The 13831-nt window shown below is 50.6% G+C and overlaps 6 protein-coding genes across 6 annotated transcripts; 3 read left to right on the top strand and 3 right to left on the bottom strand.

Annotated features, from left to right (window-relative positions):
• Window positions 1-114: 114 nt before the first annotated feature.
• Window positions 115-468, bottom strand: MYCFIDRAFT_194067 (uncharacterized protein; the record flags this gene model as incomplete). The annotated part of the gene is made up of 1 exon (XM_007925144.1): window positions 115-468. The coding sequence occupies one exon, from the start codon at window positions 466-468 to the stop codon at window positions 115-117; it is 354 nt and encodes a 117-aa protein (XP_007923335.1).
• A 374-nt stretch (window positions 469-842) lies between these two features.
• On the top strand, window positions 843-1666 carry MYCFIDRAFT_99603 (uncharacterized protein; the record flags this gene model as incomplete). Its single annotated transcript, XM_007925143.1, has 2 exons — window positions 843-1274; window positions 1331-1666. Coding segments are annotated over 2 exons (768 nt in total), but the record flags the coding sequence as incomplete, so codon positions are not given.
• A 1381-nt stretch (window positions 1667-3047) lies between these two features.
• Window positions 3048-4340, top strand: MYCFIDRAFT_194066 (uncharacterized protein; the record flags this gene model as incomplete). Its single annotated transcript, XM_007925142.1, has 1 exon — window positions 3048-4340. The coding sequence occupies one exon, from the start codon at window positions 3048-3050 to the stop codon at window positions 4338-4340; it is 1293 nt and encodes a 430-aa protein (XP_007923333.1).
• A 544-nt stretch (window positions 4341-4884) lies between these two features.
• MYCFIDRAFT_41171 (uncharacterized protein) lies at window positions 4885-5985 on the bottom strand (the record flags this gene model as incomplete). The annotated part of the gene is made up of 1 exon (XM_007924273.1): window positions 4885-5985. One exon carries the CDS (start codon window positions 5983-5985, stop codon window positions 4885-4887), a length of 1101 nt encoding a protein of 366 aa, XP_007922464.1.
• Window positions 5986-7512: 1527 nt separating this feature from the next.
• On the bottom strand, window positions 7513-9670 carry MYCFIDRAFT_59592 (uncharacterized protein; the record flags this gene model as incomplete). The annotated part of the gene is made up of 3 exons (XM_007924446.1): window positions 9525-9670; window positions 8852-9469; window positions 7513-8806 (listed from the first exon to the last, which is right to left on the bottom strand). Exons 1-3 carry the CDS (start codon window positions 9539-9541, stop codon window positions 7513-7515), a joined length of 1929 nt encoding a protein of 642 aa, XP_007922637.1. The 5' UTR covers window positions 9542-9670.
• Window positions 9671-9912: 242 nt separating this feature from the next.
• MYCFIDRAFT_186308 (uncharacterized protein) lies at window positions 9913-10869 on the top strand (the record flags this gene model as incomplete). The annotated part of the gene is made up of 1 exon (XM_007925141.1): window positions 9913-10869. One exon carries the CDS (start codon window positions 9913-9915, stop codon window positions 10867-10869), a length of 957 nt encoding a protein of 318 aa, XP_007923332.1.
• Between the last annotated feature and the right edge of the window lie 2962 nt (window positions 10870-13831).

The raw sequence follows: 13831 nt of genomic DNA, 5'->3' as shown, positions 1-13831 counted from the left end.
TCTTAGCGATAGAACTATATGTTTTCCAAATCTCCCCTTGCAGACATGACCTCAGCGCTCTGCTGCTCTTCGACTTTCCTCGTTCAGAGAGTTACACTTCCAGCTCACTCTTCTCTACGGCGGATCTGACACTTGCATCGCATTGTAGAGCATGAGGTAATGTGCTTCCGTCGCAGCAGCAGTTCTTTGCAGAGATTTGCTAAATAGGACACAGTCGACTTCGACTTCTCTCCATTCCGGATGAGGGTCAAGGTAGGCAATGATTCCGACTGTCTCATCGTGTGACGAGGCATAGAAATGCGATAATAGCGCATCCAGTGTTGTCATATGGGAGAATGGGTATGCCAGCATCTCGGCTGGGCGGGCGGAATGTTCTAATTCACGCACAACCACCTCTGCGGAACGCCGGAAGCAGACGAAGACGAAGCCTTCTAGCAGTTCCATGCAGAATGCCGAAAGATCGGGCATGATGGCATCTGTCGACGGTGTTGAGGGCTGTCAGAGACCATACCGACCAACTTCTTCAAGCCGCACCCATGTTCGCCTGTGCCCATCTTGGACACAAGAACAAAGTTTTGTGCACTGACATCGTAACCGCTCGTGGCTCACCTCGACAACGACTATCCGACCAACAACACAGGAGGCTGGCGAGAACATCCGCCGTATAAAACAGTGTACGTGATTCTGCAAAATCACATGCCAAATGCGCGCGCCAGCGAACTGCGTCTCCATCCTTTTGACCATTCCTTTTCCACTAGCATTCTTTTCAGAGTCTCTTTCATAACATGCAACAGTCCTCTCGCAATAATGGTGGGAAAGGGGACGTAGCATCCTCGGCCAGAAGTTCACCAATTCGATCACATCTCATCGCGTGCATGGGGGAATTCGGAGGTACTTTTATGTTCCTCTTCTTCGCATTTATGCTTCATATTACCGCCACCGCACAATCCGATCCGACGAAACCTCCAGACACCATCACAGTGTTAACTATTGCTTTCGCATACGCATTCTTTTACGGACTATGGCTGCTCATCAACGCTCTCATCTTGCAAGGCATCAACGGTGGCATGTTCAACCCTGCCGTAACTCTTGGACTTACCTTTTCCGGAGTGTTGTCCAGCACCAGAGCAGCTCTTCTGATACCGATACAACTACTCGCCGGCGTTACAGCAGCCGCTGTCGTGAGAATTGTTTTACCCATCGGGAACATGGGAAGGGTGTACACAAGTCTCACTGCAGGCACCTCTGTTGCGCAAGGCTTGTTTCTGGAAATGGTAAAAGCAAAGCTCCTTTTCTTCCTCAAGACGTTCGTGGTCTGACAGACTGCTAGTTTCTCACTTCACTCCTGGTCATTGTTGCCATAATATTTGTGCCGAGAACAGGCGCGTTAAGCTTCATGGCGCCCTTGGGAATCGGACTTGCTCTCTTCGTTGGCATATTTGCTGGCCTGGGGTACACTGGCGCCTCTCTCAATCCTGTGCGCTCATTTGCGCCATGCGCAGTCACATCGGACTTTCCGCGCTCTCACTGGATTTATTGGGCAGGACCTTTCCTCGGGGCCTTGCTCGCTAGTGTCTATTCCCAATTTGCACGAATCATTCGCACCGGCAAGGTCCGCCCGAACATATCACAGGACAATTTGGGGGAGAGGTACGCGCACGAGGAAGAGGGTAACTACTATCGCAGCATGAGGCGTAACGTTGTTACGGAACAGTCTGCTCCTACCCTGCAACCGGCTCCGACACCACCTCTTCCCCCAACATCCGAGATTAGAAAGACTGGGAGGACTCATGTGAGCAGTCGCTCGAGTCCTGGTTACCAAAGCATGAGTCTGGGTTATCGCTCTGGCAGCGGAGATGCTGCGCCTGACAGAGGTGACACCTACCAATGGTACCAGTCAGGCTCTCCCTATCGTAGATCGAGCGACGGCGGGCATGTGGCATGGGATGATGAACGAGAAGAGGTATCGGGATCAAGGAGGCGGAGCAGTGGCAGGCACAGTGATATGAGCAGATATGAAAGAGCAAGGAAATATGAAGATATCGCAGGGGTTAGGTGAGAGCAGCATAAGAAGTGAGATTGGGGACCAAAAACTTGTACAACATCATCTATCCCTTGTAATAACTCTTCCGCTCGGAGCGTTCGCCGGCAAGATTAGGGTTCTGGTGGGTTTCTTATACAAAAGACGTCTTTGCCAACTTATGCAAAGCCCGTCTGCCCAGCCAGAGCTTCGGAGCTTCTTCACAAGCAGTTCGAACGACTTCAGTGAAAAGTTCGTGAAGGGGATGGCGCAGACTATCAGATTGCATAATTACGTGTTTGAGAAAGTAGAGTCTTAGGAGAGACATATTTGTAGAATGGAAATCCTTGGAGCTGTAGCCGCGTCCGGCACACATCTTATTAGTTCTGATGTGACTTGAGCCTCCCGTCGTGGACAATCCCCAGCCTGTGCCCACGAGACCTGGAAAGAGTTACGAGGATGCTTGCTCCAAATTTACATAATATGGACGCCCATCAGCAAGCCTCTTGGGTAGTAGATTGGACCGCTGGTCATACTCGAGACTACGGGACCGGATTTGAACTCTGCACGCTACTGGACACCATATTCCGGGCAGACAGATGCATCCAAGCTCGCTCAGAAAGTCTGCGAACATCCGCGTGTGCTTCAAAGAACAATGAATTGTATTTCAACCAGGGTATCAGAACAAAGGACTGTGTAACACTTTGGCACCCCATCAGCCTGTCGAAATACGTGCTCATCGCATAGAGGGAGGACTCTTGACTATGTGCTCGAAGTGAATAGCTGAGCAGTAAATCTCAAAATGATTCGACAATGGATTGTGAAGCGCCCCAGACCTTCACTTGCGATGTTGCGCTGTACTTCTTAAGCATCTCTCTCCCGTATTTGGGAGTCGACCCAACAACCCTTAGCTACGATTGCAACACAAGACACCCCAACGGACACTTGATTGCAGAAAGTGGACATCTCCATTAGTAAGCAATACACTTGTTGAAGACTAGCAAAAGCGATAGAGAAGGCGCTCAAAATGGACCGTCTTGAGCTCCTGGATCCACGTTTCGAGGACTTCTCTCGAGACATGGACGATGCTGGACATGACGCTTTCAAGATTGCAGAGGTCTTCGGACGATATGCGTTTCTCTGGAATCAGGATCAGCCACAGCAAGGACATGAAGAAACGATCTCGACCGACTTGACGCGAACTACTAGCCAGCGCCAGCCAAACTTCGACTCGAATGCGCCCGATTCTTTTCTTTCTACCATCCATAACGAGCTGGACAGCATTCTGGCCGGCTATGTTCTGCCGGATACTCCTAATAGCGACGGGTATGCGGAGTATATTCAGACCACAGAGCCAGATCACTCGTTGGATCAGGATCCAGCCGCCGAGTCTCTCCCAGATCAACGACCTTATCCACCAGAAAATCTGCACGGAGCCGAGCGCGTTCAACAGACCGCGTTACCTGCTGCACCAGCGACAGGTGATGGTAAGCGCAGGTTTGCGCAAGCCGAGATCACGGATGTCTCCCAGCCTTACCCGCAGAAGCGAATGCGCCAGGATCAAGAGACAGGTATGGGGAGGAATCGGGGGACTGTCACCTCCCAGAACGACAACGTATCGAAGCAGCCCGTGAAAGGCAGCAAACTTAGGAATCATGTTCCCGACAATGTCAAATTGCCTGCCGATATGCAGTTCACGATTGTCGAAATCTGCCGGTTCTTGCCGAAATGCTTCCATCGACCAATTGTTATGGAGCGAGCTCTCCTGAACGGCTTTGACTGCTGGACGTTGGCCGAGATGGAGATGGCAGGATTCAACGACTACGACTTCAAAGACCTCCATGACGCCAACGAGAGGTACAAGCACAGTAAGGCTTCTGCGTTGAAAATTCTTCACGGCACCACAAGCCAGAAAACTGCTCAGCTGAAAGGCTCGCAGGATGATATGACTGCAGCTACGTGGAAGCTGAAGAGCTCATATGATCCCAACGCTAGGATTCGAACGACCGAAGAGCCAAAGCCTCTCAGGCAGATCTATAACTCTGTCGACAAGCTTCCCACCGGCAACGATAGGGGCGTATTCACAGCATGTCTAGAGCTGTGGAAGGAGAATGAGGCAACATACCCGGACCTGACCACCGATGACCTGGCCACACTGAAAACAGTGCTTGAGGATCTCGGCACCTTGCCTGTCCTGGACTTGGGCGGCGTTCAGCGCAACCACGATCAGGAGACTTTGGCGCGTTTTGGCAAGCGGAGTCAGAAGACTGCAAGCAAGCCTGACCCTAAAAAGGCGCAGCCAAAACCTGCCCTCTTGTGATCAGAGGACAGATCTGTGCTGAAACCGTGTGAGCACATATGCCGGCGTCCCGGTGAAGTGTGCTATGAGCCTCAGTGTTCTGAGCTGATCTTTTGCTAATTGATGCCTCTTTAGGTAGGTAACTCATGCTCAGCGACTCTAATGAGAGCAGTGGCCGCCGAATGGCCCTCATTCAAAGCGGTGTATGCCGTGATCGGCCAGATCGTGGTATGGTCTTTCCTAGTTCTCCTTTGTCCACATTTCCAGATTGCCATCTATAAAGAGCGGCACAAAGCGACAGATTTGCAATTGGAAGTCAGGAGCGAGCGAGCGATCTAAGTCTCCTTGAACAACTCGTTCTCGGCGTAGCACTCGCAGAAATTTAGACGATGAGGTACGTACCATCTTCCCGAGCCTTTTATCCTCCGCTGAATCTTTCGCAGCTTCTTGAGTACTCTGGCGACTCCGTCACCTTGCCAATCGACCAGACCTCCCAGGGCCCGTTCAAGACCCACTAGTGCTTTGTTCCAACAGCCACGATGTTACCAAACAAATTCTTTAAGCTTCACTTCCGATGCCCACTTTCATCCCACTCGATCTTTCTCCCCGTTCGCAAGCTCTCTTGTAATGCCTCAGCGATTTCCATGCCCAGGACTGCTGTATCAAGCTCATATGGCAGCTGCTTCCCATCTAGAACGCAGTCTGCGAAAACAGCCAATTCGGTCACGAAAGCCTTCTCATATCTCTCGTAGAAATCAGGCATTACGTCGTTCCCGATTCCTTTCCGATCAGCTATTTCGACAAGGTCACGTCGTGGGTGAAGATTGACCTTGAGGACACCTTCAGTGCCGATAATCTCAGTTGGATTGTCAAAGCCATGACGCATAATCCGACTAATTGTGTAGCTAGAAATTGGATTAACGACAGCATTGTCTGAGGGATACCACTCTACTGTGCCAACAGCATTGTCGACATCTTGAATCTGCTCTAGCTCTTTGTGCAAAGCGATAGTACCTATTGCGTGTGCACTCTTTGGCCTGGCCCCAGATCCGAGGAACGATAAGGTGAGATCGATGTCGTGAACGGCAGTGTCGATGAAGATTCCGGGATTTGCCATGATGTACCGCATATAAAACTCGCTACGGTCGTACTTGTCCCGGTTCTCGCAGCGTATCAACACAGGTGCTCCAATGCCACCAGACTCGATCGTAGCTTTAACCCTTTGATACGAAGCATCAAAACGACGACAGAAGGCTGTCATGACCTTCAGCTGAGAATACTTCGCGTCTTTCGTCAATTCCAAGATCTTCCGGCTTTGCTCAGAATTCATGGCTAAAGGCTTCTCGCAAAGAACATGAAGGCCCTTCTCGACACCTGCGACAACTTGCTCGTAATGTACTTTCGTGGTGCTAGCTATGAGTAGCGCTTCGAGTCCAGGGTGGTGTAGCATCTCCTCAAAAGATCGATAAATCTTGACTCCATAAGGGATAAGATGTTCCTCGGCCCATTCGATGTCTTGGTCCATTGGCGAACAGGCGCAGAGAAGCTTGGTGCGTGGAACATGATGCAATGCATTCAAAGCATGCTGTCGACCTATCCGGCCAAGACCGACGACTCCAATGGCCAGCTGTCTTGGGACGATGGTGCTCGTTGAGGTTCCTGTCATTATGAGTTGTGTCCTTGCGGAATCAGATAAATCGCGGTCAAGTCTGGAGGCGTGTCAGATGTACTTGGGTTGGGCAGAAGGGAGATTCTGCGGGCTTCTATCTCCAGTCCCATGGCGGGACATTCACGTGCGGTTCGACCGTTTGGGAATAAACCTCCGTACCAAAAGAAGCTGGCATCACGGCACCTTAAGGGATCAGTGGCTGCCATGAGAATGAAATTTTGCTCGAATTGACGCTCAGCTGCTTGCTTTTCATCAGCTACACCTGGCAGAATAATGTATTGCAAGGGTGTACAGGAGAGCGGAGAGGGAACGTGCTGTTAGAAGGTGCTTGGCGGCCTGGTCCGAGCTTCGCGGGGCCCCATACATACTCTCACCTCCAGGGTATTTGCAATCAATTCTCCACTACACGGCTATCTTAACGAGGTCGTCGTCTGCCGAGCCTTAAGATGGCTTACCCTCCTTCTACACGCTTGTACACGCGTCACGATATCGACCAAAGCAATGACGATGGCTGAGCAACTCCTAAAGACCATCGGCTGGATCGGCCCAGGAAATTCCTATAGCAAAAAGCCTCGTCAGCAAAATGGACAGCGGTACTCATTTCTGCGTCTTTGATGTTATTGAAGAGAACGTCAGCACACTTGTAAACGATAAGAGAAAATGGTGCACGCTTGCAAGAGTAGTAAAGAGGTAGCGGACAAGTCGGACTTCATTCTCAGTATGGTGCCTGAAGGCAGTCATGTCAGAGCTGTATATCTCGAAGATGGCAAAGGAGTCCTTGCATCCGACCCGGGCAAGAAAATTCTCATAGACTGCTCGACAAGCGATACTGCATCCTCGCTCGCCGTCCTCAAGCTGCCTTCGAAGCTGCGAAGATGAGACTGTGTCCGTGTGCTTGCATTTGAGACCAGTTTACAGGCAAGAATAGCTTTCCGCAACACAGTCTGCATTGATTCACTCATAGCCTGTGATTTTCAGAAGACTCGATAGTGCCTGTGAGAATTATCACCGGTAATTCTGAGGTGTCACAAACCATGTCTCGTGTGGATGATGCCGGACCGACATGCGCAATATCGTGCCCAATGATCGCTTCTGAAGCTCGCTCTTCTCGCAAGACAGGAGGTGTTCACGAGAGTTAATATTTTCTGCTCAATTCTCTTTCCCAGCCTTCATTGCAGTCGGTTTGTCTCTTCAAGGGAGGAAGCGCGAGCACAAGCTCGGGTTCAACAAAAGCCAATGCTTGATGAGCTTCCGAAGGTGGACAGGCGATGTTCACACCGGGTCATTCGCTCTAGGTTTGCCATCTTCAATAAAGACCGTTGACTGTGCTAGCACGAGCAAAAGCCGTCGAACACGAGCGATTCAGGAGATTCTGAAAGATCCACAATTGGAAGGGAAAAGGAGGCGCGCTGAGGCTATTCCAGTTTCAGCACACTCGTTATATACAATCATACGTACAGCAGGGGTATCATATCCAGTAAGGATCAAAGGCCATTTCCATTCTTGTGCAGGCACAAACCGGGCTCAGGGATCAAGCTTAGACAGTTCTGTTGAGGGACCATCTGCAAGCTTCTTGGACTCTGATTCAGGACCAGGCGTGAGCTCGCGAAGTAGCTGTTTGACCTCCTTGAGCTCTTCGGCCAACTGCCTTACAGCCAGCAGCGTGCCATCCACCACCACGTTCGGGCAGGAATCTTCCACTCGCTTGCTCCATCCACTTCCCTCAATATCGAGTTCGCCTTCAAGCTGCTCCCATTCCTCGATCGTATCATCGTCAGACTCTTGCCGGGATCTGTTGAATTTGACTTTTCGTGCCGTTCGTGTTTCGAGAAGCGCAGTGATGGCAAGCAAGGGTGAATAGATCACGCCCATCACAATGTCATTCAGCATTTCGTAACGTACTTTCGGCATCCACCATTCAAAGGGGAGTATCAAGCAGAAAATCTCGATGAGGTTGAAGGGCGCGATGAACACGTTCTCATCCGGTGCTCGCGTGAACTGCATAGTCTTCTGCGCGAAAAGTGCAAGATATTCATCAGTCGCATTGCCTGTGATGTCTTCGTACGCCGAGTTATAGAGCGCAATGAGGACATTCAGCAAGATGACGATGATAACGAAGTTGTAAATGTAGTAGAGGATTAGTCCGAAGGGAGGCGCGAAGTTGTCCCAGTTGTCGAAGTCGGGATCTCCCATAATGGCGTTGAGCATCGCCTTAAAGATGAACTGGGAAGCTGTGATCTGCTTGTCGACTTGGTCCATACCTATAAACCCCTGAAAGAAGCCTACCAGCACGATGAACAGGAGCGCAAAGAAGATAAGCGACTCCTTCATCATGACCTTTAGCACAACGAGCATTGCACCAAAGAAGCGGAAACTGTCGAGGTAGAGCATGAGGCGCATCCAGAACATTGGAGCGGAGAAAGCCAAGAAGTCGTAGGACAGCTCGTTCAGGCGATACCTACGAGGCGACTGCCACTCGTGTCCTAGAGCGACCATGCGCAGGACGAAGGATACAGCCAAGAGTGCGTATAGGGTGGTGTTGAAGATATTCCAGAAGCCAAAATAAAACCGACCAATCTTGAGGAACTTGGATGTCTCGTCGCAAATAAAGCCGGCGGTGAAGATGTAGAGAAGACCTTCAACAACATCGAGCTCTCCTCCGGCGTTGATGGTATTAATTGCACCAGTGTATAGGCCGAGAAAGACGAGGGAGATGAGGACCTGCAAAGCATTCTGATACTGTGGTACTCGCATTCGATCTGGATCGAAGTGGTCCCAGTAATTCGTCGAAGTTTTCAGCTTGTAGTCGATGAACCTGCTGAAATGATTAGTAGTGAGCTCTTCGGAGACATAACCTGCATACCTGCTCGGATCGTCCTCATCTTGCACCAACCATCCTCTCCAGAGATGATTGACGCACTTTTGATAGCCTGAACTGCCTATGACTCTAACGGCATGCAAGTCTACAGCCTTTTCTATAGCATTGGCAGGCTTAGTGTCCTCGCCATCGACTAGAATTGCATATCGCTTGAGCAGGACTTCTTGCATGAGGTAGTTCAGGTCATCCTCGTCTTCAATGATGTGTTTGGCCAGAACCTCGCATGCTGTCGCTCGAAGTTCATGCAGATCTGCATCCCAAAGCTCAAGCAGTGCCTGTCGCTTGAACCAATGCTTGACCATAAGCAGGCAGTAGACGACACATGCTCCGTGGTCTTCGTCGCTTCCGGAGACCTTTCCTGCAGACTTGGCAGTCTTGATGACTGCTGGAGTGATGACATCGGAATGGGGCGCGGTGATGCGTTCTTCGGGCAGTTCGCAGGGAATCACTTGCTCAAGCTGGTACTTCAAGCGCAGGGCTGTGAATGTGACTTGCTTGGCGGGGATGGCTGAAGGGATCGTCTCCTCACGATGGGACGGAAGGAGGCGGGAGAGCTCATCGTGGAGAGTGTGTGAGTGGTCACGATCGTTCCAATCGAAGAATCTATGATATGTCAGTAGATTGGTAGAGGAGGTGGAGGCCTGGTCGCGCCGCTTACCGCGTCCAGTTCACCATGGCTGGAGCTATTAGGGAGAAATTGAGGAATTGGTAATTGCCAGGCTAGGGCGATGGAGGGTTTCGAAGCTTCAGTTGAGCTTCCGGAAGGAGAAATGAGGCCTTTGCCCCCGCTCAGGTGAAGTGTTTCCCGCCATCTTGGTGAGAACAGAAACAAGCGCTCGAAGTTGGCAACGCGGCCGTGCGGTGGAGCTTATCGGAGATCGGCTGATCGACGTCACGGTCGCGTGTTGCAGGCATGGGTACGCGACAAGCGATGGGGGACATGGGCCTCAACCCTCACCTCCCTCGACATTTTCATGTGAAAGCATGTGAAGAGGCATATACGGCCGGGCCATTTGAATTGTGTTGGACCGTGCTTGACTTTCACAATGCCTCCACGAAAGCGAGCGCGCACATCGCAGGCCACTTCTCCCGACCCCCTTCCCCCTTCACAAACCAAGACGCCGACACCAGCGGGAAGTGCGGAGCCCAACTCATCACCCGTGAAAGACGACGAAGCACGACTGGACGACCCATGGACGGATGAGGAGGAGATCGGACTTTACAAGGGCATGATGCGATGGAAGCCGACCGGGATCCACAAGCACTTTCGCCTCATGGCTCTCCATGCCTGGCTGCTGGAAAATAGGTATATCCACCCGTCCAATGCGCACACGAGACCCGCCGGCATTTGGGCGAAGCTCAATACATTGTACGACTTGTCAGCGCTTGATGCAAGAGAAGATGCAAGGCAATTGCCCAAGCTGGAGAACCCGCTCGTAGACGAAGGTCCAGCGGAAGTGGAGAAAGAAGAAGTACTCGCCGACGCAGATGCCTACTCGGAGGCGGACAACAAGATCGACGACGAGGAGTTCGATCCGAGCGGTATGGATGGACTTGAAGAGGACATGTGGAAGCGACGACTACCAACACGTCCGGAGGAAGCAGACGAAGATGGCGACAGCGAGCCAGAACTACCCGATATCAATCTTGCCGAGGAGCCTCCCGTGAAGTTCATGCCCTCGTTTAGCATTGAACCAAGTGAGGCTGCAACGCCGGGCAGTAGGAAAGGCAAGGGCGGCAGGAGAAGCACAGGAAAAGCGAGCGAGAAGGGGACGCGAAGAAGCGCAAGGCAGGCAGAAAGTGCTGCCGATGAGGGAGAAGGCAGTGAAGCAGAGCCGGAAGAGGGGGCAGAAGAAGGAGGCGAGGAAGAGAATGAAGATGAAGAGGAGGGGAGTGAGGAGGAAAGTCGAGCTAGCACTCCGGCGCCCAGAAGTACGAGAGCGAAGAGCGCGAAAGGACGACTGCCTGGCAGAGGGAGAGGGCGTGGAAGAGGACGAAAATGAGTCCGTGAGGACTGTCAGATCTCAGGCCTTCAATTCAGTCCGCTCGAAGATGCCCATGCCCACGACTTGGAGTCGGATCAGACTGAGTCGTTTTGCCCGAAATTCACGTCACATCGTTCTTGCAGCTCTGACTCATTAACAATCCAGGTCACAGCATTTCTGATGTAGTAAGTACATCCTACTTCTTGCAGTCCAGCCAAGTCAGACCAAATCGCTCTTCCAGGGTCAAGACGCACTCGTACACAGCTTCTCACAATTTTGAATCCTGCAACTCTGGTTACGAAAGAGACTCCCAGTATTGTGCATTTCCACAACTGGCCATCAACAAGTGGCCATAGATGGAGCAACGATTGGTGGAGAGGGGGTTTGCCTTCACTGTGCGGTGAACAGCGTCAGACATGCCCTTTCGAAATGTCCGATGAATTCCAAGATCCCAATATTAGTGGCTTCGACATTGGACCCTATGAAGAGGGCTACGAGGCGGAGCCATCAGGCGAGGAAGGAATTGAATCGGCGTAAACGAGTGAAGCTCCCAACTACTCGCGTTATCAGAATGACTCGTCTCCTAAAGCTCAAAGGTAGTGAACTGATATGAGTTCGTATTCAGACGCTCAGTATACGCTCACGGGGAGAGCCGAGATACACGAAGCACGTTACACACCTTGAACGCAGAGACACTACGCCTTCACCTTGCAACGAGCAGTCCCTGCTCGCCATCCCGGGTAGAGAGAAACGGGTGGATTTCATACGACGGACTCTGCTATTGCACTCATTTTAGAGCTGCGAAGGCTATCGAGCAACATCCCGAAGTCGTCGAGGTGTACTCCGCGCCCTTCACGCCTAGTAATACCAGCTCAGCTCCGAATTAGCAAGAAAAATCAAACATTATGTGGTCGATCAACCAAGCTTGGATCTTCCTTGCTTTGAGGAGCTTACTTCTCAACAACTCAATAAGCCAAATTCCTAAGTACAAATTCCAGTCAAAGCAAGTGAGATCCCAGACCTTCTCACACCGATGCGATTGCACTCAATAGCAATTGTTCCTCCGAGAGTGCACGCCTGTTGCTTAAAAAGCATAGATCATACCTCTCGTAAGGGGCTAATCAATTCCAAGGCAGGAAGTGAGTGCCGTGTGAAGGGCTTGCCAGTCCAGATTTGCGGTGGCTTCTTCTTGTCCTTGCCTTTGCCTTTTGCAGGGGCGGGTGTCGGGGCTGGTGGGGAGGAGGCCTTGCCTTTGCCCTTAGAGGCTGGGGCGAGGGTGCCAGCGTTGGTGGTATTGTACCGAGACTTGGTCTTGCGCTTGTGCTTTCATCGAGACCCTTATACTTGCTCACCTAAGGACAAGTCTTGGCCTCTCCTCTGCTCTCTTCGTTCTGACTTTATATAGCCTGGGAGTGAGTCGCATTGAGCATTGTTCATGACTGAAGTGGACTTGTGGACCAGGGACGTGATCCATGAAGGGCATCTCGTTTTCGTGAAAAGCTCCACTGAGCGCAAATCAGATCAAATGCTACGATCGGACTCTCCACAGCTCAAGAGGATTCTCTTCAGCAGAGCTAATCTCATTGGAACGAAGTAAGAAGGGCATTCGCTCACATTCGTACGAGATTCCAACACCGCCACCGCTCTGGCAACATCGTTATCTTGCATCGCTAGGGCTACGGCATTGAGAGCCCAGTCTCACACCCTTGACTAGAGTCAGCTCGACCACCAGTGAGCTTTGTGTATCGCTCTCGCATGCTCACGGTCCGAGTAAGCTGGACCAGCTCCGAGGAGTTTTCGCTTTACCAAGAGCTGTGCATCTGATTTAACGACCTTGTGCAGGATATCCTACACGAACTTGACCCTATCTCGAAGCAATTTTTGCTATGTCAAACCACCAAAGCATTCCTAAGAAGCCAGACCTGGGGTCTCCTCACCTCACCCGTGGCTGCATCTCTCGTAACAGATCGTTTCTAGACTTCACTGATTGAAGCATTGAACGCCCAGTTTGCTTAACTCACGAAGAGCCGCCCGTAGACATGGTCATTTTCTCCGAGTCATTTCTCTAAAGCTTCCCCGAAAGGTTTAATTATGCCCCATTCCACCTCACTTGGTGAAACATCTCCTGCATTATGTCCGCAGTAGTCACTACCGATTGCGAGATGGAAATCATAGTCAGACTTGCTTGTGTAGAGCTAATCGCAAAACTAGGCGATTTTCGCTGACTTTTGCTAAGTCTATTCTCCAAATTATTCCTAAAGAGTCCCTGTCTGCCCCCTTTTTACCTTGCTTCGATGCAGATCTCTAGTACTCCGTTATACTCATATACTACTGATTTTGAAGCGGGAAGTATGTATAGACATTCCTTTGCGGAGCTAGTAGCAAATACGGATAACTATCGCTAAGTTCTTTTTCCAGATTATTCCTAGAAAGCATGAATTAATGTGTTCTTACCTCACTATCTCTAGCGCTTTATTGTTCCTAGCTAGTGGTAACTGTGAAACGAAGTCCGTATATAGGTGCTCTCGGTAGAGCGGCCGATGAATTTTATTAAATTCTACGTGAATTTACATTATCTCACCTTACTTACAACCCTTATCTCTAAAAAACTTTACCGTTCCTTCTTCTCTCGGCTTTGAAGCAAAGTGCGTCTATAAACTCTCTCGTACAGAGCGAAGCGTGGAATTTGGCAAGCTTGTAGGAGATTTTGCTAGGTTTTGCGTCTTCTCACCCGGCCTAGGATCTCCATCTCTAGGATCTCATCATTCTCTACCTACTGCTGAATTTCTATCTGAGCTCGTGAGTATACTCCTCTAAAAAGAGCGAAATACGAATTTGATCAAATTTCGCTAAGTACGAGCAGCTTTGCATTCCCAGATTCAATTTTAAAAGCAACGTGAAAGCGGCTATTTAAGGAACAGAATGGTTTCATGGGACACGAAAAGTATTACATGTGACTAGAACTGATCGTTCCGTGGCT

This window comes from Pseudocercospora fijiensis, assembly GCF_000340215.1.
Source record: "Pseudocercospora fijiensis CIRAD86 unplaced genomic scaffold MYCFIscaffold_2, whole genome shotgun sequence".
NCBI lineage: Eukaryota > Fungi > Ascomycota > Dothideomycetes > Mycosphaerellales > Mycosphaerellaceae > Pseudocercospora > Pseudocercospora fijiensis.
This window is presented reverse-complemented; position numbering and strand designations above follow the sequence as displayed.